The following is a 27,775-nucleotide window of genomic DNA, read 5'->3' on the forward strand; positions in this document are numbered from 1 at the left end:
CACTTATATTTGTTGTTGAGCTTTCTCTGCTTTTGTAGCAACTTCCTAAAATGGTTATTGAAGCTAGTACAGTACATCATGTATAACATATACTGTAAAATATTTTTGAACTTTACCCCTTGATGCAATCTGTTCCCTATCACATTTTTAATGTAAAAATATCTTCCTATCTTTCTTAAATTCCTTTTAACACCTATAGTCACTGATGTGATAGCAATCACTAGTCACTAATTCTCTCTTCTGTGTAACTGAGTCAAAAGTGTATGTTTTTTAGTTACGAACAGTTTAAGAAATTGCCTTCATGAGTCAGTTGTCAAAACACTGCTCAAAGCAATATTCACAAATCTACAATATGTTTTTTTGTATGTCTTAAACACGAATTTTGTATTCTGTGAAAAATATATTCTACGTTTTTGTTCTAATTCAGCAAGTAAAGATTCCAATTTACTACCGTGAAACCAATGCTGCACACAACTATTGACCATCATCATCATAATCAGCATCAGCATCAGCAACCACCACCATTTGATATCCACTGGTGAAGGAAGAGCTCCTCGAGACTTTTACATACATTGTAGTCTTCCAGTTGCTCCTTCATGTTTTTTAATTTCATCCATCCATCTTTCATAAAATTTTCATCTCATCTTTTGATATCTATTGGTCTCTAATAAAGAAATTCCTTAGCCCGTATATCATTTATTTGCTTATCTAGTATGCAACTTATGTAATTCCATTTCATTTTAATTGCAGTCATTGCAACCCACAGTGTTCTAATACGGCATTAGTAGTGTGCTGCTTCACAGAGTCATGTTGATTAGATTAGATTAGAGTAATACTAGTTCCATGGATCATGAATACAATATTTCGTAATGATGTGGGACGAGTCGAATTTTCCAATACATGACATAATTAGGTTAATTTAACAACATACTTAAGTTAATATAACAACTTTATTTTATTGTGTTTTTTTGTTTTTCTTTATTTTTTATTTTTATTTTTTTAATTTTTTTTAAATTTATATCTAAAAATTCCTCTATGGAGTAGAAGGAGTTGTCATTCAGAAATTCTTTTAATTTCTTCTTAAATACTTGTTGGTTATCTGTCAGACTTTTGATACTATTTGGTAAGTGACCAAAGACTTTAGTGCCAGTATAATTCACCCCTTTCTGTGCCAAAGTTAGATTTAATCTTGAATAGTGAAGATCATCCTTTCTCCTAGTATTGTAGTTATGCACACTGCTATTACTTTTGAATTGGGTTTGGTTGTTAATAACAAATTTCATAAGAGAGTATATATACTGAGAAGCTACTGTGAATATCCCTAGATCCTTAAATAAATGTCTGCAGGATGATCTTGGGTGGACTCCAACTATTATTCTGATTACACGCTTTTGTGCAATAAATACTTTATTCCTCAGTGATGAATTACCCCAAAATATGATGCCATATGAAAGCAATGAGTGAAAATAGGCGTAGTAAGCTAATTTACCAAGATGTTTATCACCAAAATTTGCAATGACCCTTATTGCATAAGTAGCCGAACTCAAACGTTTCAGCAGATCATCAATGTGTTTCTTCCAATTTAATCTCTCATCAATGGACACACCTAAAAATTTGCAATATTCTACCTTAGCTATATGCTTCTGATTAAGGTCTATATTTATTAATGGCGTCATACCATTCACTGTACGGAACTGTATGTACTGTGTCTTATCAAAATTCAGTGAGAGTCCGTTTACAAGGAACCACTTAGTAATTTTCTGAAAGACAGTATTGATAATTTCATCAGTTAATTCTTGTTTGTCAGGTGTGATTACTATACTTGTATCATCAGCAAAGAGAACTAACTTTGCCTCTTCATGAATATAGAATGGCAAGTCATTAATATATAATAAGAACAACAAAGGACCCAAGACTGACCCTTGTGGAACCCCATTCTTGATAGTTCCCCAGTTTGAGGAATGTGCTGATCTTTGCATGTTACGAGACCTATTTATTTCAACTTTCTGCACTCTTCCAGTTAGGTACGAATTAAACCATTTGTGCACTGTCCCACTCATGCCACAATACTTGAGCTTGTCTAGCAGAATTTCATGATTTACACAATCAAAAGCCCTTGAGAGATCACAAAAAATCCCAATGGGTGGTGTTTGGTTATTCAGATCATTCAAAATTTGACTGGTGAAAGCATATATGGCATTTTCTGTTGAAAAACCTTTCTGGAAACCAAACTGACATTTTGTTAGTACTTCATTTTTACAGATATGTGAAGCTACTCTTGAATACATTACTTTCTCAAAAATTTTGGATAAAGCTGTTAGAAGGGAGATTGGACGGTAATTGTTGACATCAGATCTATCCCCCTTTTTATGCAAAGGTATAACAATAGCATATTTCAGTCTATCAGGGAAAATGCCCTGTTCCAGAGAGCTATTACACAGGTGGCTGAGAATCTTACTTATCTGTTGAGAACAAGCTTTTAGTATTTTGCTGGAAATGCCATCAATTCCATGTGAGTTTTTGCTTTTAAGCAAGTTTATTATTTTCCTAATTTCAGAGGGAGAAGTGGGTGAGATTTCAATTGTATCAAATTGCATAGGTATGGCCTCTTCCATTAACAGCCTAGCATCTTCTAATGAACACCTGGATCCTACTATATCCACAACGTTTAGAAAATGATTATTAAAAATATTTTCAACTTCTGACTTTTTGTTCGTAAAGTTTTCATTCAATTTGATAGTAATACTGTCTTCCTCTGCTCTTGGTTGACCTGTTTCTCTTTTAATAATATTCCAAATTGTTTTAATTTTATTATCAGAGTTGTTGATTTCAGACATGATACACATACTCCTGGATTTTTTAATAACTTTTCTTAATATAACACAGTAGTTTTTATAATTTTTGATAGTTTCTGGGTCACTACTCTTTCTTGCTGTCAGATACATTTCCCTTTTCCGGTTACAAGATATTTTTATACCCTTAGTAAGCCATGGTTTGTTACAAGGTTTCTTACGAGTATATTTAGCTATTTTCTTGGGGAAGCAGTTTTCAAATGCATTTACAAAAATGTCATGAAATAAATTATATTTTAAATTGGCATCAGGTTCACGGTACACCTCATCCCAGTCTAACTGCTGTAGGCTTTCCCTGAAATTTGCAATTGTTAAATCGTTGACTGAACGTACTACTTAGGAGGACTGTTTAGTATTGCTGAATGGAGCTATGTCATATATTGTAACTAGCTGTGCACCATGATCAGAGAGACCATTCTCAACAGGCTGAGCATTTATCTGGTTAAACTTATCTTGGTCTATAAAGAAGTTATCTATCGGTGAGTTGCTATCCTTTACCACCCGAGTAGGAAAATCAATAACGGGTGTCGAATTGAAAGAACCGAGTAATACTTCAAGGTCATTTTTCCTATTACCCTCTTTCAGAGAATGTACATTGAAGTCCCCACAAATAATAATTTGCTTCCTCCTGTCTGACAGATAGCACAACAAGGAGTCCAAATTTTTCAGAAATAGATGAAAATTTCCTGATGGGGACCTATATACAGTTACAATTATAAATGTGCCTTTATTTAATTTAAGCTCACAGGCACATGCTTCTATATGTTTCTCTACACAAAATTTTTTTGTTTCTATACTTTTTGCACAATGATAACTTTTGACATATATGGCAACTCCTCCTTTCTCCATATTTTCTCTCATTACATGTGCAGAGAGCTTATATCCACTTACATTTACCTTATCCATATCAGTAACAATGTGATGCTCAGACAGGCATAGTATATCTATTTCATTCTCAGCTTCTAAACCTTCTAAACAAACCAGAAGCACATCTACTTTATTCTTTAAACTTCCAATATTTTGATGAAATATACTTACATTATTTTTAATTATACTTTTATGAGAACCTTTCCTTATTCTAACATTTGCAGTACTCTCCTGTCTGAGTTTCTCATTGTGCTTAGGCCTAGTTCCTATACCAGTGGTCACACGGTGTTCAGAGAGGCAGATTATGTCAACTGGGTTGGGTGCCTTTAATTCATCAATGCAATTACCTAGGACTGAGGTACAACTTGGTGGAGATAAAATTTCTGGTGATTGGTGAAAATTTATAATTGATAGCTGTGATTGGTGATCCAATGTGCTAGAATTGTGCTGTTTAATGTCTTTCCTAAACTGAAGATTTGTTTCAATCCTGACCTCTCGTAGAACTTGACATCTTTCTGTCTTACCTATCCTAAAAAAGGTGCTGCTCCAACACCTGTAACCACTGGTATTTTACCATTCATGGCAGTGCCTCCCCCCCTTAAATTTCTTGCTATTACCCCAGCCAGTTTCCCCTTCCCTTTCCTGTTGAGATGTAGGCCGTGCCTGGTATAGTCCCACCTACTGAGATAATCAACAGGAACCACACCAATATGAGCCCCCGCACCCGACCCAAGCAGCCGTTCCAACTCCAAATTAACTCTCCCAACAGAAGAGCTCAAATGAGGCCGGTCATGGCGTCTCAGGACAGATACAAATTCAACATTGGTGTGTCTCGATGCCGACACAATCTTTACCAGGTCACACTCTATACTGTACCCAGGATCTCTGTCGATGCTGTTCCCTGGCCCTCCCACAATAACCACGGTGTCTTCCCTGGTAAATCCTTTACAGAGTGAACCTAAATCCTCTGTCACCTGATCCAGACTAGCACTTGGTTTGAAAAAATTTGTGACCTGGTATTCTGGTCCTAATTCCTCCTGCAGAAGTTTGCCTACACCTCTGGCATGAGAACTGCCTAACAACAAAACTTTCTTCCTTTTCGATGACTTTCCTACATTCTTTTTCAATTTCCTATTGAAAGTTTGTTGTGTCCTGTCTACACCTACCTCTGCTTGAGGTTGATTAAATAACTATGTGTAACATTGCCAAGCAATATGAAATGGAATGGGAATGTAAAGATTGCAGTAGGGAAGGTGAATGGTCGACTGTGTTATACGGGGAGAATTTGAGAAAGTGTGGTTCATCTGTAAAGGAGATAGCATATAGTGCACTAGTTCAATCCCATTCTTGAATAGTTCTCAATTGTCTGGGACCTGCCCCATGTCAGATTCAAGGAAGACATCAAAGCTATTCAGATGTGGGCTGCTAAAATTGTTACTGGTAGGTTTGAACAACACTTAAGTGTTATGGAGGTGCTTCAGGAACTTGAATAGGAATCTCCGGAGGGAAGGCAACATTCTTTTTAAGGAACACAGCTGCGAAAATTTAGAGAACTGGCTTTTGAAACTGAATGCAGAATGACTACTGTCACCAGTGTGCATTTCATGTAGGGACCACAAAGATAAGAGGAATTATGGTTCATACAGGAAAAAAAAGACACTAAAACTAGTTTGGGAACAAATAAATAACAAAAATGTTTTGCGCGAGGCAGACCCACAATCCCATATTGTTGTTTAGTAGTGTTTTTCCTTAGTAAACTTCAAATTGCACAGTTTTTAAATAAATGTGCCAAGATGAAACACCTGCTGTGGAATGTCTGTTGAATGTTTTGTTTTAAGTGGTTTCTTAAAGATATTCAATAGGTTGCAACAACAAACAACAGAAGTAAATAAGAGAGAAATTCTTTTTGCAGCACATATGAATCATGATTATGCTGTGTGAACTACATATGTGGAATGTTATAATTTTATTGTACAAATGAAATTCTTTCTCTTATTACATGTCTACAATTTATCTGTATTCAAAAACAAATGACAAGAAACCTACCTCTCCATTCAGCATCTGGGTTGGAAGCAAATGCATAGTAAATAGGGCCAATGATTTCATTCATTCCTTGAACATAACCTTGCCCAGGATTCAACTTAGCATATAAAAACAGTATACGCTCCACTACTTCCCAGTGAGCTTCCATGCCTTCTGCCATTGGTGCATAATCTTCTGGCGCTTTTTTAATGGAGAGTGCTATCTGGGAATGTCATATTCAGATACACTTTTGTAGTTTATTTACAGATTTATAATAATAAATTACAAACATTAACCTGACATACTATCACACTTCTTTCTAAAATAATAACTGACATTTTTATGCAACATTAGGATTAATGTGCATTAATAATTCCTTAAAATTATTTTAAAAATAACTGTACAAGTATACAGACCTGCTGCTAGGACAGCATGTCAAAGAAAGAAGGGAAAGAAAGCATTAGTCTTTTCTAATAAACAACACATTTCCTTATAAGCCTATAAGCCACTACATGTTATGAAAGATTTACAATTAAAATACTGCACATATGAAAGTTATACACACATTCTAACAGTCATAAGCTGTATTCTCACATAAGATCACAAAAATGTGGTAGTTTGTATCACACAAATGCATGATCCATGTCACTGCTGCAATAACAAGTCACAATTTTAAGTCTATACCATCAAGACTACATTAGGCACAAAGATGAATTATTCAAATCCAAATCCAGTCAAGGTATTTATTTAAATAAATTGTAGCTGGTTATTGATTATATATTAAAATTATTATATGTTGAAATTTAGTCTAAATAAAACTGTCGATGAGTTCATCTTAGTTCTAAACTGTGTTTTTTTTTTTCATTTGTAACACATGACATTGCAGTAGAAGATTTGATGTCATAAAGATAAGCTCACTTAACCTTAGAAAATCTAGATCCCATTTCAGTTGTGAACATTAAGAAAAAATTTACTGAACTCGTCTAACGACATCTGTTTGGTTAATCTTTCTTGTTATAAGTAATTACATTCTGTTTCATGAAATAACAGGGTAAAATGACAATTTTCAATAACACATAAGGAACAGTCATGTCAATTAAGGGAAACAAAAAGTTCCCATTTACATCAATAATAAAAGAAGAGACAAAAAATAAGGCAATAAGATGCCATGTTGTCAAAGGGTGCTACCCAGATTTCAAAAGGTTATGAAAATACTACCAATTAACATATGATGGGCACAAATTTCAGCGAAAGGTTAGTATATGTAACTATACTAGAACTCCAAAGATAAGTTTGTTGTTGGGTAAGTGAAAGTTGCAGAGGACAAAATAAGATTATCATGAAAAATAGGAGACCAAAGAATAATGAAGACCAAACATGCAAAATCTCTACCACTCAGTTGTTTGGGAGACGTATGGTTGTTTGTGAAGAATGCGTGGACAATGTGGAAGAGAATATGTGAGGTAATAAAAGAAGAGAGTCAAATGTTGAAGGCAAACACATGAAACACGGGGAAATTTAATGTACAATTAACGAGGTAATATCACTGAATAATGCCTCCACACCAGATTAATCAACAATGACAACAAAATCTTCCATGTAGAAAAGTGGCCAAATGTGAGAATGAAGATGTTGATGTTTACTATGTGAATTACCTAAATATCTGTACCCACCTGGATTGTCCTGTCATCATTGTGACAATTTAGCTGACACTCATAACATCAGACGTAATGATTCTCCATAAATGCTTTTTCGTCACATAAAAACATGATTTTATGACTGTGAAACAAACCTCAATACAGTAATCAATGCTGGTAAGCTCGCTTTACTAGCCACATAAATAATTAGAGCAATTTTCAAATGAAAATAACACACTCCCTGCCTTGAACACATACACCCAATGAGTACATGCATACACAAGGAAAAAGATAGGAAAGTAGAACAACCACAACACTATGCCAGAGCCAGCAACATAATTTAATGGGGGTGTGGAGGGCGGGAGGAGAGACATGAGAGAGAAATAAGAAAAATGTTGTGAAATGGCAGTGTAGAGAAGATAAAAATGTGAAACAATCATGATACAGCAAATATGTGTATTTCCTGGAAGATACAATGGTAAAAACTAGCAGCTAACAATTGTATGGGGTTAAGGGTGGGAGGGGGATGGGGCCTCATGGAAAAATTACAATCCATGGTGTCAGAACAGGTATCTACACAAACTGGATGTGTTCCATCAGTTGCCTAACTTGCCTCTCTTACTTTTTCCTTAAACATTTTAATTACTTTCTGAGAAGCATATTTTTTAATGTCAACAAGTCCAAAATAGATACATTAGTCATAAGATAAATGGCTCATAGGGTACTGCTTTCCCAGAGGCATATTTTATTTTTTTACACATAATTCAGAACAATTTTATCTGACCTTCCTATGCTCTCTAGTTTACTCTTCTACAACACAGCTCTAGTTAGTTCATTTATTTCGGGCTAATTTCTATCATCTTCCAACATTTTACTGTTCCTTTTAATTAATGTAATGATGTTAACTATTCAATTACTGATGGAATTACATCATTTCTATAAACTTCACAGTTCATGATAAAAGTTTTCATAAATAATAAAATCATCGTAAAATAACATTCATCTTTTAACAATATTTATTCAACAATAAGCGCAGAGATAGATGATTACCTGAAGTTTACCGCAAAGAAACAGCTATAACTCATGTAAAAATATTAATTTCCTAGCACGTAATTCTTATGCAAAATTTTTATTGACGATATCACAAAGGCTTTTACCAAATCTTAATCAATTACAGTACACTGGGTGATTAGTGCTACTCATGGACCCAAATGCTGTGAGCCCATTACAAACTGTGCTTTATTTGCTGTAATTATTTATACTTTATAATAACTAAACTGAAGTGCATTTATACCAATACACTGCAAAAATTACTGGAATAAGGTCATTTCACACATTTACATTAATTTAATTTTTTCTGGTAAGATGAGAAAGTCAACCAATTTAACCTTGTGCATCTAAGTAATTCATATTTTAGTTTAAATATTAATTAATATAAGCTCTTACTTTTTTAATGGAATTTAATCAGTATTTGTTAATATGTTTTCCTAAAAACTGTAAAATCTTTCAATTAAAAACCTATAAATTATTGAATATGAGGTAAAATCAAATGCACCAGGAAACTTGGTAAGTTGTTGTAAACTGGCATAGGGCAATGTTTCTGCAAATATTTTAATAGTGAAGTTTTATTTTTAGAGTACGGGGATTACAAAAATTTAAGTATCAACTTCTTGTGTAAAATAAATCTTCCTTAGCAAAACTAGCTACACTACAGGTGACAACAAAATATAAATATTTCTATTAACAATTAGAGATAGAAAAACACAGCCTGCAAAATATTTTTGATATTTACTAGTTAACTGCTGTGAAAAATTAATACGAAAAAAAAATTTTAAAAAAATTAATGATTTACTTTACAAACAATATACAATCAAGTGGAGATGCATCACTTTGTTGCATTTCCTCATGCATGCACACGTATAGCTAATTATATAATATTAATAGCAATTCAATTAAAGGACAACTACAAAGACAAGCCAACACACTATGACCACTGCCCACCACGAGATTGAATGTCACCTAGAGGCATTGCGGGTACATGAGATGGCAGGGAAAGTACATAAGCGTGACAGAGACAGATGGGGAATCAGTCTAATAGTAACACTGATTGAAAATGGAGAAATACACTGACATAAATGATTCTCAAAAAGGGCATATTCTTATGGCCTGGCATCTGGGACCAAGTATCTTAGAAACAGCAAACACGTTTGGCTGTTCACATGTTACTGTCATAAACAACTCTGGAAAGTGACTCAAGTACTGTGAAACTATGAGCCAGTGACAAGGTGTTGGACATCCAAACGTCAACATAGAATGTGGAGGTTGAAGGCTTGCCCATTTTGTAAAGTGGGATAGATGGTGATCTGTGACAGATCTGATGACAGAATATTAAGCTGCTGCAGGTACAAGTCTTCTGGAGCACACCATTCAGTGTGTCTTATTGATAAGAGGACTCTGCAGCAGACTGCCCCTATGTGTCCTTATGTTGACACAATGACATCAGACTGTGGATCAATGGAAATGTGTTCTTAGTCAATGAGCCAAATCTCTTGTTACACCTGGTCAATAGTAGTGTCCAGATACATCACCATCCAAGCAAACAATTGCTCTAAATGTGCACTTTGCAACAGACACAGGTGGGTGAGGGGAGTATTCAGCTACTGTGGATATTCACACAGGCTTGCATGGGATCTGCAGTAGTGAATTAAGTCACCATGACAGCTTCCAACTACATGAACATTACTGTGGACCACTTGGATCCCCTCATAACTGATGTCTTTCCCAACAGCAATGGCATCTTCCTGCAGGATGTCACAAGACCAGAATCGAAATACAGTGGTTTGAGAAGCATGGTAGTGCACTCACATTGATGTCTTAGCAAAAAAATTCACCAGATCTCAACCTGATTTAACACATCTGGGATGTTATCAGGGACCAGCTGCACCTTCACAAACCACTGGCCTGTCACCTGTGTGATCCTTGTATAGACATCTGGTGCCACATACCTCCAGAAATCTAGCAATGATTGTGTATTCATGTCATGCACATTTCGCTGCTTTACTGCATTCCAAAATTCTTCCAATGGAAGCACAATAACTGGCTACAATGAGGCACCCAGGATTGTTAGTACGTGGATGGTCATAATGTTTTGGCTCATCAGTATAACTATAAAACAATGAAGCACAAATTATATCAAATGTCCTGTAGAGGCATGGTGGAATGGTTGAAGCATGGTGAGACAGTGAAGTCCACTAGATATCTATTACTTTCTTTTTCTATAATCCTTTCACCTCACTAATTTCTTCAAGCTGTGACAAAATGTGTTGAAACATATATGTTCTCCTTCCCTCTTTCCTGATGAGGCAACAGTTTGTTGCGAAAGCTTGAATTTTGTGTGTATGTTTGTGTTTGTTTGTGTCTCTGTCGACCTGCCAGCACTTTCATTTGGTAAGTCACATCATCTTTGTTTTTGGGAAACATTCCACGTGGGAAAAATATATCTAAAAACAAAGATGATGTGACTTACCGAACGAAAGCATTGGCAGGTCGATAGACACACAAACACACACACAAATTTCAAGCTTTCGCAACAAACTATTGCCTCATCAGGAAAGAGGGAAGGAGGGAAGGAGAGGGAAAGACGAAATGATGCGGGCTTTAAGGGAGAGGGCAAGGAGCCACCCCAATCCCGGGAGCAGAAAGACCTACCCTAGGGGGAAAAAAGGACGGGTATACAACCGCACACACACATATCCATCCACACATATGGTGGATGGACATGCGTGCGCGCGCGAGCGCACACCCACCCCTCCCCCCCCCCCCCCCCCCCAGGCAAGCCCCCCCACCCCCGGGACCGGAACGACTTCCTCAAATCCTGCCCTGAAATGAGATCCATCCTTCATGAAATCCTCCCCACTCCACCAAGAGTGTCTTTCCGCCGTCCACCTAACCTTCGTAACCTGTTAGTTCATCCCTATGAAATCCCCAAACCACCTTCCCTACCCTCTGGCTCCTATCCTTGTAACCACCCCCGGTGTAAAACCTGTCCCATGCACCCTCCCACCACCCCCTACTCCAGTCCTGTAACCCGGAAGGTGTACATGATCAAAGGCAGAGCCACATGTGAAAGCACCCACGTGATTTACCAACTGACCTGCCAACACTGTGATGCATTTTATGTGGGAATGACCAGCAACAAACAGTCCATTCGCATGAATGGACACAGGCAGACAGTGTTTGTTGGTAATGAGGATCACCCTGTGGCTAAACATGCCTTGGTGCACGGCCAGCACATCTTGGCAGTGTTACACCGTCCGGGTTATCTGGATACTTCCCACCAACACCAACCTATCCGAACTCCGGAGATGGGAACTTGCTCTTCAATATATCCTCTCTTACCGTTACCCACCAGGACTCAATCTCCGCTAATTTCAAGTTGCCGCCACTCATACCTCACCTGTCATTCAACATCATCTTTGCCTCTTCACTTCCGCCTCGACTGACATCTCTGCCCAAACTCTTTGTCTTTAAATATGTCTGCTTGTGTCTGTATATGTGTGGATGGATATGTGTGTGTGTGTGTGTGTGTGTGTGTGTGTGTGTGTGTATGTGTGTGTGTGTGTGTGTGTGCGCGCGAGTGTATACCTGTCCTTTTTTCCCCCTAAGGTAAGTCTTTCCGCTCCTGGGATTGGAATGACTCCTTACCCTCTCCCTTAAAACCCACATCCTTTCGTCTTTCCCTCTCCTTCCCCTCTTTCCTGATGGGGCGGCAGTTTGTTGCGGGGGCTTGGGTTTTGTGTGTGTGTTTGTGTTTGTTTGTGTGTCTATCGGCCTGCCGGCGCTTTCGTTCGGTAGGTGGCGTCATCTTTGTTTATATATATATATATATATATATATATATATATATATATATATATATATATATATATATATATATATATATAGTGGAGGGAGGAATTCAATTCCATGTGGGAGGGGTGTGTCTGGGGATGGGGATGGTGTGGCTTGCCGGGCGGGGGCGCTGGCGGGTCGTTGGGCGCACGGGCAGGCACGGGCACGCACGCGGAATTCGGGCTTTCGCGGCGGACTGTTGCCTCGTCGGGTGGGGGGGGGGGGATGTGGGTTTTTGGGGGGGGGGGGGTCGTTCCGGTCCCGGGGGTGGGGGGGCTTGCGTTGGGGGGGGGGGGGGGGCGTGTGTGCGCTCGCGCGCGCTCGCATGTCCATCCACCATATGTGTGGATGGATATGTGTGTGTGTGCGGGTGTATACCCGTCCTTTTTTCCCCCTAGGGTAGGTCCTTCCGCTCCCGGGATTGGGGTGGCTCCTTGTCCTCTCCCTTAAAGCCCGCATCCTTTTGTCTTTCCCTCTCCTTCCCTCTTTCCTGATGAGGCAACAGTTCGTTGCGAAAGCTTGAATTCTGTGTGTATGTTTGTGTTTGTTTGTGTGTCTGTCGACCTGCCAGCACTTTCATTTGGTAAGTCACATCATCTTTGTTTTTAGATATATTTTTCCTACGCGGAATGTTTCCCTCTATTATATATATAAAGATGATGTGACTTACCAAATGAAGGTGCTGGCACGTCGACAGACACACAAACAAACACAAACATACACACAAAATTCAAGCTTTCGCAACAAACTGTTGCCTCATCAAGAAAGAGGGGGAAGGAGAGGGAAAGACGAAAGGATGTGGGTTTTCAGGGAGATGGTAAGGAGTCATTCCAATCCAGGGAGCGGAAAGACTTACCTTAGGGGGCAAACTCATGACATTTACATATGTCTGCCTGTGTCTGTATATGTGCGGATGGATATGTGTGTGTGTGTGAGAGAGTGTATACCTGTCCTGTTTTCCCCCTAAGGTAAGTCTTTCTGGTCCTGGGATTGGAATGACTCCTTACCCTCTCCCTAAAACCCACATCCTTTCATCTTTCCCTCTCCTTCCCTCTTTCCTGATGAAGCAACCTTGGGTTGCGAAAGCTTGAAATTTGTGTGTGTGTTTGTGTGTTTTTTACTGTCTCTATCAACGAAAAAATATATCTAAAAAAAAGATGATGTAACTTAACAAACGAAAACATTGGTATGTTGATAGACACACAAACACAAACACACACACACACACACACACACACACACACACACACACACACATCAAACTTTAGCTTTCGCAACCCACGGTTGCTTCATCAGGAAAGAGGGAAGGAGAGGGAAAGACAAAAGGCGGTGGGTTTTGAGGGAGAGGGTAAGGAGTCATTCCAATCCCGGGAGCGGAAAGACTTACCTTTTTCCCCCCAATATCAAATGAGGAATCAGACCAAAGTGTGTTGCTCCCCACTCCCGGGGACTGATGACCACAGATGTTAAGTCCCATAGTGCTCAGAGCTATTTCAACCATCCCCCCCCCCCCCCCCACCCGCACATGTGCGCACGGGCCTACGCGTACGCGCACACGAGCGCACGCACTCGCACACATGCACACGCGCGCACGCACACTCTTGAGTGAGAGGGAGGGAGTGAGGGGGGGGAGGGGGGGGGGGAGAGAGAGAGAGAGAGAGAGAGAGAGAGAGAGAGAGAGAGAGAGAGAGAGATAATGGTATTTTGAATACACACCTTTGTAATTCCAAGGCCTTTCCTCTCGACATTTGCAGATTTTAACACTGTATGTTGAACTCTTCTATGAAGGCGTTTTACGCCTTTACTATGAACTACTTGCTGACATGGAAAATCAGTGGCTTGTTGGAAAAATGATATATCAGGACATAGCCTCCTAGAAGTGAGAAAAGGCCACAAGTATTATAAAAATTAAATTACTCAAAGCACATTTTTGAAATATTTGGAGAAACATTCTTAACAATTGTATCAGGTTTGTATAATCAAACAGGACTCATGTTTGTTGACCCATAGGTTTTGGAAAATTTATCTGTACATCTCACTGAATTTCAAGTGCTCTGTGATCTAATGCAAAACCCAGCACACTGTAATATCTCATAAAATTAATAGCTGAGTTATGAGTCTGAGTAATTATTGAGTAGATGTTATCTGTCAAAGACACTAGTCATGCCTATCTTAAATTACTGACTGCCCTTCAAATTATCCACAGCTTCTTTTCACTGAATAGTTGATTTGCATAATCACTTTGGTTGCCAGGTATTGTGTTTTACAGAACTGTTTGGTATGCTTGCCCTGCATTCAGTGTTTGGTTACCAAAATATGAGCAGTTTGGTATTTTTAGAATTCCATTTATGTGACTAATTTATTTGTTCACTTGCAAAATCAAGTCAGTAAACATTTGGTGCTGTAGTAACCAAGTAATATATTAAACCGACCCAACTTTTTCATAAACCAACAATGGAGAAAAAGATAGATGATACTTACTATTAAGAAGACATGTTAAGTTGCAGACAGGCACAATTAAAAGACACTTACATAAAGCTTTTGGCCACAGCCTCCACCAGCAAAGGAGAAACACACACCATTCATGCACACAAGTAAGTACATCTCATTAACACATAACCGCTATGTTCCAGCAACTCTGGCAGCTCTGGTCCAAGCTACCAGAATTGGCAGACATGTGCATGAGGTGTGCTTGATTGTGTGTATGAATGGTGTATGTTTCTCTTTTGCTGGTGGAGCTGTGGTCAAAAGCTTTATGTAAGTGTCTTTTAATTGTGCCTGTCTGCAACTTAACAGTCTTCTTTATGGTAAGTAGCTATCTATCTTTTCCTACATTGTTGATATTCCTATCTGTAGTTTCCATTCACGAACCTCTGAACAATAATAGAAATAAGCCTCTTGTGACTCCACACACAATAAGACAAAAGAAATATACAGATGGTGCAAAATAAGTGATACACCATGCAGTACCAACTAAAAGAACATAGTGAGAGTGATCAGCATTGCTCCACACATACACTCCCGGAAATTGAAATAAGAACACCGTGAATTCATTGTCCCAGGAAGGGGAAACTTTATTGACACATTCCTGGGGTCAGATACATCACATGATCACACTGACAGAACCACAGGCACATAGACACAGGCAACAGAGCATGCACAATGTCGGCACTAGTACAGTGTATATCACCCTTTTGCAGCAATGCAGGCTGCTATTCTCCCATGGAGACGATCGTAGAGATGCTGGATGTAGTCCTGTGGAACGGCTTGCCATGCCATTTCCACCTGGCGCCCCAGTTGGACCAGCGTTCGTGCTGGACGTGCAGACCGCGTGAGACGACGCTTCATCCAGTCCCAAATATGCTCAATGGGGGGCAGATCCGGAGATCTTGCTGGCCAGGGTAGTTGACTTACACCTTCTAGAGCACGTTGGGTGGCACGGGATACATGCGGACATGCATTGTCCTGTTGGAACAGCAAGTTCCCTTGCCGGTCTAGGAATGGTAGAACGATGGGTTCGATGATGGTTTGGATGTACCGTGCACTATTCAGTGTCCCCTCGACGATCACCAGTGGTGTACGGCCAGTGTAGGAGATCGCTCCCCACACCATGATGCCGGGTGTTGGCCCAGTGTGCCTCGGTTGTATGCAGTCCTGATTGTGGCGCTCACCTGCACGGCGCCAAACACGCATACGACCATCATTGGCACCAAGGCAGAAGCGACTCTCATCGCTGAAGACGACACGTCTCCATTCGTCCCTCCATTCACGCCTGTCGCGACACCACTGGAGGCGGGCTGCACGATGTTGGGGCGTGAGCGGAAGACGGCCTAACGGTGTGCGGGACCGTAGCCCAGCTTAATGGAGACGGTTGCGAATGGTCCTCGCCGATACCCCAGGAGCAACAGTGTCCCTAATTTGCTGGGAAGTGGCGGTGCGGTCCCCTACGGCACTGCGTAGGATCCTACGGTCTTGGCGTGCATCCGTGCGTCGCTGCGGTCCGGTCCCAGGTCGACGGGCACGTGCACCTTCCGCCGACCACTGGCGACAACATCGATGTACTGTGGAGACCTCACGCCCCACGTGTTGAGCAATTCGGCGGTACGTCCACCCGGCCTCCCGCATGCCCACTATACGCCCTCGCTCAAAGTCCGTCAACTGCACATACGGTTCACGTCCACGCTGTCGCGGCATGCTACCAGTGTTAAAGACTGCGATGGAGCTCCGTATGCCACGGCAAACTGGCTGACACTGACGGCGGCGGTGCACAAATGCTGCGCAGCTAGCGCCATTCGACGGCCAACACCGCGGTTCCTGGTGTGTCCGCTGTGCCGTGCGTGTGTGATCATTGCTTGTACAGCCCTCTCGCAGTGTCCGGAGCAAGTATGGTGGGTCTGACACACCGGTGTCAATGTGTTCTTTTTTCCATTTCCAGGAGTGTATATATGTACAAGTTGCTGGTAGATTGTGTGAAGGAGTCCATGCCACATGCACACTTCCTACATGTGGCCTCTAGTGGCTGGCCTGCACTAATACAGTTAGCAACTGATTAAAGTACACACACACACACACACACACACACACACACACACACTAGTACCAGGAAGCAGCACACCTCTACCCAGGTGATGGTAGAGATGCTGGAGGCCCAACAACAGACACATCAATTGGATCTGGAGCAGCAGCAGCTGGTGCCGTAGATGGGGGTAGGCCAATGTGCCAGGTGGCCACCAGATCATAATGCTGGAACATGTGGGGATCCGAGCATGTCTGAGGGCAGTGGGCCTTCATGGTGCCCAATGACAGCACCACGAGGGAGGGTGCCCTCACCATCTCTGCACAGTTATTAACAGGCAAGCCCCAGTGCGGAGGAGATGGGGCTGGATCCACCAGTGATGATGACTGAGGCGATGATGGCAAGGGGGCTGGTGCATGCAGCCTGACCAGTACAGCAGGCTGCAGCAGCAGACTTGAGGCAAGAGACAAATTAGCACCCAGTGCCAGAGAGTTGGAACCCCAGCGCACTGCACATGCAGAAGGCAGCCGATAGAACAGGGGAGCCTCCACAATGACGGGTGAGAGACAGAGGACAATGAAGTGGGCTGCAGCAATGGGGGCTGCATCCACAAACCAGTAGCTTTCTGCTGCAAGCAGGGGTACATCTGATCAATGTGGCACACCACCAGCCCATCAGCCACTTGGGCATCACAAAGACAGTGTCCCTGGTGGGAGACAATAGTGGACAGTATCCACTTGGGCTGGCAAACTAACCCTCACGTCCACATGGGAGATCTCGGCAGGAAGCGCCCAGACAAACAACGTGTGTGGCTGCCAGCTGTAGACAACACAGCTATGCTCTGCTTCCCATGGGCATGAAGAGATAGGTGCTCAGAAAATGGAGGACATCGTCCAGTGCAAAAACCCGTAACAAACTTTTTAATCTGGGACTTGAACATATGCTCTAGTTGTTCCACCTCGCCATTTGATTGAGGGTGGAATAGCAGAGCCAGAACAATGCTAATGCTGTGATGGGAACAAAATAATTGAAAGGTGTGAGAAATTAACTGAGGCCCATTATCAAAAACTAAGGAAACACTTCAAAGCATAAAATTGTGACCTCAGCCAACATCAGCGCACACTGGAGAATGTAAGGAAACTGGAAAAGTCCATCCACAACCAAGAGCCAATAGGAATTCACGTAGGGACCCACAAAGTCTACATTAATGTATTCCCATGGCTGGTGTGGAGCAGGCCAGGGGGACAGAGATGCCCTTGGAGCTGCCTGTTGTTGGGCACACTGCTCAAAGACCATGATGAAACAGACAATTTCGCCATCAATCCCTGGCCAAAAAGCATGTCCCCTAGCTAACAATTTAGTGCACAAAACTCCCCAATGATATTGGTGGAGAAGGCATAGAACCTTGTGCAGTAATGCAGTGGAAATGACTAGTCTCAGAAAGAGGTCTCCCGTGGACAGCAGTGATATCATAAGGAAAAACAGTTGTGCCGGGGGTCTGAAGCCCAACCTGCTGGTTTATCTGGCCAGCCCTGTGGAACAAACTGAACGATGTGGTAGGGAACTGAGTCAGTGGCAGTAGCAGTTGCCATGCACAAACTCATAATTGGGAAACACTTGATGACAGCCTATGATTCAATGTCAAGATGGAAGAACAGCAATTTTTCACAATCAAAGTTTGGATCAGGACCCTCAGGAAGGCAGGACAAGGAGACTGCATTGGCATGTTTGGACACAGGTTGAAAATGGAATTTCTAATTGTAGTGAAACACGAACAGTGCCCAGCATTGTAGGCGGTGGTCTGCCACGTCAAGCAAGAAAATGTGAGGGTTAAACACGAAAACCAAGGATTTAGTGTCAGTAACAGGGTGACACTTGAAGCCATACAAAAAAACATGAATTTTCTGAAGAACAAAGGCTATAACAAGAGTCTCTTTCTCCACCTGAGAGTAACACTGCTGGGCCAGAGTGAGAGATTAAGGGGTGAAAGCAACAAGTCCTTCAGAGTTGTCAGCATATTGGTGTGCTAGGACCATGCTGAGGCCATACTGTGAGGCATCAGTTGACAAAGTTATGTGATGGTCTGGAGAGAATGTAGCTAAACAAGGGGCTGAGATGGTTTGGATCTCAATATTTGTAAAGCACATTCGCAATCCAGGCTCCAGTAAAAAGGTACACTGTTGCGTAAGAAGGCAAGAAATGGGTGAGCCAATGTGGCCAACCCCCACACTTCCCTAGGAAGGCCTGCAGCTCCTTCATGGACGAGGGGCAAGGCATAGATGTAACAGTGCAGATGTGGTCTGCCTGGGAACAAACCCTACCCTTCAAGACCTAGAACCCCAAATAAACAATAGAAGGCTGAAATGCTGAGATTTCATGAGGTTACATTGCAAGCCTGCAGACTGGATGACAGAAAAAAATGTGTGCAAATTTTTCAAGTGATCAGCTGTTGAGGAGCCCGTGACAACAATATTATACAGATAATTAATGCAACTCAGGATAGGTATAGTCAATTGCTCTACAGATCATTGAAAAATGGCAGGGGCACTAGCCACACCAAAGGAAGGCACAAATATTGATAGGGTCAAAAAGAAGTATTCAAAATCAGAACTCACCCAAACTCTTCATCCACAGAAATCTGGAGATACACTTCAGACAAATCAATTTTCGAAAAGTACTGGCCACCCTATATTTTTGCCAACAGATCCTCCTGGTGTCGGAGGTGATACATATCCACAATTGACTGTATGTTGACAGCAGAGCTGAAAAGTCGCTACAGAAGCGAAGCTTCCCCAACAGCATCCAAACTACAACCAGACGACCATTCACTAACCATAATATGTTGCACCACCCCTAGACATTGAAGTCAGTCCAATTCTGCTTTCACTTTATCTTTATGACAGGAATAGGACATGCCTGACAAAAACAAGGACGAGCTATGAATTTCAAAGAAATATGAGCAAAAAAAAAATTTGTAGCACGCCCCATACCTTCCAAAAACAAGCATGAAAACTCCTCACACGGAGTTTCAAATTGAGAATAAGGTACCTAATCGGACACGAGGGAAGTGAATCAGTGATAGAAAAACAAAATGCCTGAAATGCGTCCATTCCGAACAAGTTTTCAACACTAGCATCAGTAACCACCAAAAATGTAATGGAACAAACCACTGGGTTGCACGAGGCAAAGGCCATAAGTTGTCCTGACCCAACAGCACAGTGTTCTGTTTGTTGTAACTAATCAGATTCTGCCAGACTGGTGTCAACAGTGGTGAGCGTGAACTTGCATAGGTTTTAGACTTCAATACTGTCATTGTAGCAGCTATGTGGACCTGTATCCGGAGCACCAGGCGAAAAGAACTTAACTCAATAAACAACTTGGGAGAAGTCACAAGCATTGGATTCACACAGTTTCTGTCCAAGTACATATCCTGAGCAACCTTCAGTGAATGACACAAGGTGGTGATGTGGCCTTTCTTCTGGCCAGCATAACAATTAGCCCAGCACTTACGGCATGTCTGATGTTAAGAACGCAAAATTTCCAAGGTTGGCAAAGTTTGAAATATAGTGCATACTTTAATGCGAGTTGCTTTTAATAATTTCAACAGCAAAACTCTGCCTGGAATCTGGCAGAAAACCCTAAGAGATGCAGGTCATACATAAAGCACAACAGTGGCAAGATGCAATCAATACCTTCACCGATAACAACAGTGAAGTCACTGATGACAGTGCCACTAAAGGAGTGTTATTAAGCACAGTTTTCCAAAACTCCTTCACCAAAGAAGATGAAGTAAATATTTATGAATTCCAATCAAGAACAATTATGGATGCAAAAACATTCTGTTGGCACACACCTACATGGGGAGAAATGATCATCACGATAAAATAAGAGAAATCAGGGCTCACACAGAAAAATTTAGTGCTCGTTTCTCCTGCACACTGTTTGAGAGTGGAATGGTAGACACACAGCTTGAGGGTGGCTCATTTAACCCTCTGCCGGGCACTTTATTATGAACAGCAGATGAAGGTTCATGCTGGACAAAACAGAAAGGACAAGATGGACATAGAGAATGCTGACACTGGCACTGTGGTGGTTGAAGCTGCTTGGGATGGCCTTGGTCTGTTCGGCACTGGGCTCGCACATTTACCACCACCACTGCCTTTTCCTCATGCAAGTTGTCTGTCATCCTACAGGCATGATCAAACCAAATGTTGCCAGATTTATCTATGTCTGGACTGAATAAAAAAGGACATTGGTGAGAACAACATAAATTATTAAATTAATTAAAGATACCATATTTAATAAACCTGTTTTATTTTTTCCATGCTGAAGATATTAGCTGCTGATTACGTAGTACAGGATTTCCTGTTCACCTGACATTTACAGTTACAACCTGCAATCTTCAGAATCAAATGTCACTGAACACCAATTTACTGCTTACAAAATAAAAAGTAACTATTTTCCTTGCTAACTATCAGCTGGACATGCAAAACTTTATGTATGTGCATTGCACATTGTGTGATACATTGCCAGCCATGAGCAAAAGGTAAAGACAGACAGAGGAGATAATATAACATCACTTGAGCACAATCCCTGCAGTAACAGCCCTACATTTCTCATTCTTGACCAATCTGACAATAGTTAGCAGGAAACTAAAGACTGTTTTATAATTAATCATTATTATTAAAAGTCAATACAAATGAAATGGGGAAAATTGAACTTGCATTTATGTTATTTGTTTATATTTACTGCAACAAACAACAATATATATTAATGTTAAGAGTTATTTTATCACCTAGTCCCAAGGTTTGAAATTATTTTATCTTCAGCCATTATGTGAATACAAACTACGAAATTCTTACGGAAAATTTAAGACTATAAGTCTTAAGGAAAATGAAATCTATTTCTGTTGTTGTTGTTGTTGTTGCTGGTGGTGGTGGTGGTGGTGATGGTGCTGGTGTTGGTGTTGCTTTTCAGTCCAAAGACCGATTTGATGCAGCTCTCTATGCTAGTCTATCCTGTGCAAGCCTCTCCATCTCTGCGTAACTACTGCAGTTTATAGCCATTTGAACCTGCTTACTGCATTTAAGTACTGCTCTCTCTCTTTAATTTTTACCCCCTCCCCCCCCCCCCCCCACACACACACACAAAAATTCTTCCATTACCAAATAGCCAATTAACTGAAGTCATTATCCATCCTATCAACCAGTCTCTTCTTTTAGTCTAGTTGTGGCATAAATTTCATTTTTCCCACACTTGATTCAGTACCTGCTCATTAGTTACTTAATCTATCTATTTAATCTTCAGCATTTTTCTGTTACAACACATTTCAATAACTTCATTTCCCTTCTTGATTGAACAGGTTATCGTCCATGTCTCACTTTTGTACAAGGCTAAACGCAATACAAATATCTTCAGAGCTTTGTGTCTGCTGCTGATGCTATGACATACAGGAAGCTGTCATCATTGAGTGACTATATGAGGATTCACATTGACTTAGACAAAATTTCTAGTTGGTACAAGGAATGGCAGCTTGTCCTAAACATAGAAAAATGTAAGTTAATGCAGATGAGTAGGAAAAACAATCCTGCAATATTTCAATACAGCATTGATAGTGTGCTGGTTGACATACTACATCAGTCATATACATAGGCATAACACTGGAAAGCAATGTGAAATGGAACGAGCATTTAAGACCAACAGTAGGGAGGGCAAATCATCAACTTTGGTTTTTTGAAAGAATTTTAGGAAAATTTAGTTCATCTATAAAGTAAACCACATACAGAACACTAGTGCAACCCACTCTTGTGTACTGCTCGAGTGTTTGGGATGCCCATCAGGTTGGATTAAAGGAAGACATCGAAGCAATTCAGAGGTGAGCAGCTAGATTTTCAATGATGGGTTCAGTCAACACAAGAATATTACAGACATGCTTCATGCAGTCAAATGGGAATCCATGGAGGGAAGAGTGTGATCTTTTCACGAAACACGATTGATGTAATTTAGCAAACTGCTCATTCCTCATACGATTCCAAGAATTAATTTCATTTATCTTTCACATGACACCAAAGCTAATTCAAGTTGATTAATTGTTATGTCACAAGTAGGACCAATGTAGGCAATTTCACCTTCTGAATGTTATAATGTAATTATCAATACCAGAAGATCTGTATATAAAAGCCACCAGTTAGTTATAGCAATTTATGAAAACATTCTTTCATTCTTTGATATATGTGATATACACCATCACATCTGTGTAAACATATAGAAGTTTTACTTGGAAATTGTGGATTCGGTACTGCCATTTATGTTTGAAATGTCCACTGGCATAGGTGGCCTGAACACTACTGATTTGCATTACTTATGTTGTATAGAAAAATGATGTTGGAATTATTATGTAACGCAATTAAGGGAGGGAACTTTTGTATAGTTCATGTTTACTTGCACATACTGGAATCATTCAAGTTGAAACACACTCTAACTGAAGATTTGTTACTTATTAGGGAAAGAGAGATGATATTTTACTTGACATGCTCCATCATAATACAAAAGAAAACCAGTACTGATATGCTCTGCGTAGAAAAAGAATATGTACTTAAATGTAAATGACCTTTGCTAACTAAATATTAATAACTGACTGGGGCACACCTTTAACAATGAGAAAAGACTGATGATTGTTAGACAGAGATTAGAGTAAACAGAGAGGCATAAAATACTATACACTGACTATTTGTATAGCGAGATTTGTAGAACTAGTAATAAGCATTATGTCTGATGTGAAAAGAAACTGAGACATGAGTTGTGCCTGCATACTTCAAATTAAAGTTAGGAAATATGTTGAATTTGCCTGATTCATTCCAACACTACTGTAAAAATGAGCCATATCATGAAAGTAGACTAACCTTGTAGAATGTAAGAGAAATTTGAAAAGTTTTTTTTCTATTGTGACCATCTATCATCAGACGACATGCTGTTTGTATTGTATTTACTGTCATACATATAAATGCTTGTACATTACTGTTTTGTGGGCGGGGGAGGGGGGGGGGGGGAGGGTACTGAAATGTAACAGCTCATTCTTCATATGAGTCCAAGAACTAATATAGCTTATCTTTCATATGACACCAAAGCTAATTCAGGTTGCTTAATTAACTGTTACACCGTTAGGAAAGTTGCTACTGCTCATATAGCGGAGAAGCTCAATAGCAGATAGGCACAAAAAAAGACTAACGATATAAGCTATTGGCCATCAAGGCCTTTGTCAAAAATAGATGACTGACTGGCTTCTCCTTTGAAGACATTACCTACAATCAAATCCTGGGTACGGCTATGTGCACCACCATGGCACCATCCTATGCCAATCTATTCATGGACCATTTAGAGGAATCCTTCCTAAACACTCAGAATTGTAAACCCCTCATCTGGTTCAGATTCACTGATGACATCTTTGCGATCTGGATCAAGGGTGAGGACACCCTATCCACATTCCTCTAAACCCTCAACAGCCTCTCCTCCATTTGCTTCACCTTGTCCCACTGAAGCCAACAAGCCATCTTCCAAGATATTGACCACCTCAAAGATGGCTACATCAGTACCTCTGTCCATATCAAACCTACTAACCACATGCAATACCTCCACTTCAACAGATGCCCCCCATTCCATACCCACAAGTCCCTTCCATTCAGTTTAGCCACCAGTGGTCATCACATCTGCAGTGATGAGTGGTCGTCTCTAAATATACTGAGGTTCTCACTAAGGCCTTCATGGACTGTAATTATCCTCCCAATCTTGTACAAAAACAAATCTCTCATGCCCTATCTTTGCAGTCTCCCACAACCTCCCAAATTCTCACCGTCGGACCATGGAGGAACATTCCCCTCGTAACTTAGTACCATCCAGGACTGGAGCAAATAAATTACACTCTCCATCAGGATTCTGATTACCTCTCATTGTCCCCTGAAATGAGAAATGTCCTGCCCACTATCCTTCCCACCCCAGCCACAATGGCATTCTGCCATCCGCTGAACCTATACAATATACTCATCCATCCCTACAAAATCCCTGCTCCCATCCCCTTACCTCATGGCTCATATACCTGTAATAGATCTAGATGCAAGACCTGTCTCATACATCCTCCCATCACCACCTACTCCAGTCCAGTGACAAACATCACCTATCCCATCAAAAGCACGGCTATCGGTGAAACCAGTTATGTAATCTACAAGCTAAGCTGCAACCACTGTGCTGCATTCTATGCAGTCATGACAACCAACAAGTTATCTGTCCACACGAATGGCCACGGACAAACTATGGCCAAGAAACAAGTGACCACCCTGTTGCTGAGCATGCTGCCCAACATGACACCCTTCATTTCAATGACTGCTTCACAGCCTGTGCCAGCTGGATCCTTCCCACAAACACCAGCTTTTCTGAACTGCACCAGTGGGAACTCTCCCTGCAACATATCCTTCATTCCCGTAAGCCTCCTGACCTCAAACTTAATTAGACATTTTTCTCACCTAACCAGTCCCTTCCCTGTACCCATTACAGCACTATAAAGGTCTCATTCCACCAACAAACCCAGTCTTTTTACTTCTCTCCTTTTCCGCAACCCCCCTCCTTATCTCTCCCCACCGTCAAACCTCCTGACTGCACCTAGCTGCCCTACCCTCACCACCTCGTCCTTGCTGTGCTCCCCAGCAGCTCTTCACTGTTCCTCATCCCTAACCTGCTATCCCTCCCCCTCCCCACCCCAGCCTCCCCCTTACCCCCAACAGCTGCCAATCTCATCATGCACTGCTGCTGTTCCTCGCAGTGTGGCTTCAGCTGCCAGAGGCTGCAGTCGTGTGTGTGTGTGTGTGTGTGTGTGTGTGTGTGTGTGTGTGCCTGCCATCTATTTTCAACAAAGTCCTTGATGGCCGAAAGCTTATATTGCGACAGTATTTTTGTTGTGCCTATCTGCGACTCAGCATCTCCGCTATATGGTGTGTAGCAACTTTCCTTTCATAATATTGTTACATTTCATCTTGGATCTTCCATTGTTTGATTGTTATTATATCATTAGTCACGACCAATATAGGTAATTTCGCCTTTTGAATACCGTATTGTAATTCTCAATACAATCATGTCAAAATACTCATCAATATTAGATCCATCCATTGCTAGGAACACATATAACCAATTTGTTCAGTTACAATTAGAACCATTCAGTTACAAATAATCAAATCTACATCTACATCTACACAGACACTCCGCAAGCCACCATACAGTGCTTGGTAGAGGGTACCCTGTATCACTAATAGTCATTTCCTTTCTTGTTCCACTCGCAAATAGAGTGGGGGAAAAACAACTGTCTATACGCCTCCGTATGAGCCCTTATTTCTTGCATCTTATCTTTGTGGTCCTTGTGTGCAATGTATGTTGGCGGCAGTAGAATAACTTGGCAGTCAGAATTGCCTACTTCCAGTGATTCCCATTCGAGCTCCCTAAGCTCTCCGTAACACTTAGTGTTGTTCAAACCTGCCGGTAACAAATCTAGCAGCCCATCTCTGAAATGCTTCAATGTCTTCCTTCAATATGAACTGGTACAGATCCCAAACACTTGAGCAGTACTGAAGAATAGGTATCACCAAGATCCTAAATGTGGTCTCCTTTACAGGTGAACTACTCTTTCCTAAAATTTTCACAATAAATCGAAGTTGATCATTCACCTTCCCTAACCACAGTTTTCACATGCTCGTTCCATTTCATACTGCTTTGCAATGTTATGTCCAGATATTTGAAGGACTTAGCTGTGTCAAGCAGAACAATAGTAATACTGCAACCAAACAGTTTGTTTCTCCTAATCATCTTCAGCAACTTACATTTTTCCTCATTTGGAGCTGGCTGCCATTCATCACACCAACTAGAAATTTTGTCTAAGTTGTCTTGTACCTTCCTGAAGTTATTCAATTTTGACACTTTACAGCACACCACAGCATCATCAGACAAACAACGGCAGATTGCTGCCCACTGTGTCTGCTAAATCATTTATGGATATAGATGACAACAGCGGTCCTATCACATTTCCCTGGGGCATTTCTTTGATGAACAATTGCTGTCAAGGACAACTTACTGGGTTCTATTACTTATTAAGCCTTTGAATCAATCACACATCTGTGAACTTATTCCATATGCTCGTACCTTCATTAACAGCCTACAGTGGTGCACTGTGTCAAATGCTTTCCACAAATATGGGATCAGCCTTTTCCCTTCATCTATAGTTTGCAGTATATCATTGAGTTTCACATTAGTGATGCTTTCTAAAACCATGCTGGTTCAGGGCCATAAGCTTCTCAGTCTCAAGAATGTTTATTATATTCTAACTGAGAATATGAGAATACGTTCAAGGATTCTGCAGCAAACTGAAGTTAGTGATATGTGAATAATTTCTTGAACATGAAATGTAAAACTGCAGCTTTCGTTTTGCTATCTTCAACTGCCACACCAGGCTGGTCAACAAGGGACTGAATGGAAGCCTTAGAGCCATTTAGCAATTTTATGTATGAGCAGAATTTTCTCAGGTTCTCTGCCAGATCTTTTGCTAAGGTGTGACAGAGGTACGTGTATGCTTCACACATAGAGCTTTTCATAGACACACAACTCTATAATAACCTTTGCTTGCCATCATGTGTGCTTTCTCTTTTGAATCGAGAGTGCAACAGCCTTGCTTTCTCGGCATCTTCCGCATTTTGTTGTTAAACCATGGTGGGTCTTTTCCATCCTTTATCCACTTACTAGGCACACAACTCTCGATACCATAATTTACAATCTGCTTAAACTTTGCCCTTAATTCCTCTACAGCTATCTTACAGGAACTAAATGATGTCAATTCACTATCTAAGTGAGATGCTAACAACTGCTCCTCTGCTCTATCTAGCACAAACACTCTCCTAGTCTTCTTGACTGGTTGATTAATTTTCGTAACCATAGTTGCTATAATGACATCATGATCG

The 27,775-nt window shown here is 40.8% G+C and overlaps 1 protein-coding gene across 3 annotated transcripts in view; it reads right to left on the bottom strand.

Annotated features, from left to right (window-relative positions):
- Nucleotides 1-27,775, bottom strand: part of LOC126248427 (TBC1 domain family member 13) — a 249,466-nt gene that overhangs the window by 156,585 nt on the left and 65,106 nt on the right. For all 3 annotated transcript variants that reach the window (XR_007545487.1, XM_049949412.1, XM_049949398.1), the window contains 2 exons: nucleotides 13,985-14,141; nucleotides 5,766-5,964 (listed from right to left, as the gene is read on the bottom strand). Coding sequence is in view for 2 of the 3 variants with exons in the window: in XM_049949412.1 (XP_049805369.1) it covers nucleotides 5,766-5,964; nucleotides 13,985-14,141 (356 nt within the window). In the remaining variant the exon portion in view is untranslated. The remainder of the gene's footprint in view (nucleotides 1-5,765; nucleotides 5,965-13,984; nucleotides 14,142-27,775) is intronic.

This window comes from Schistocerca nitens, chromosome 1 (genome assembly GCF_023898315.1).
Source record: "Schistocerca nitens isolate TAMUIC-IGC-003100 chromosome 1, iqSchNite1.1, whole genome shotgun sequence".
Classification (NCBI taxonomy): domain Eukaryota; kingdom Metazoa; phylum Arthropoda; class Insecta; order Orthoptera; family Acrididae; genus Schistocerca; species Schistocerca nitens.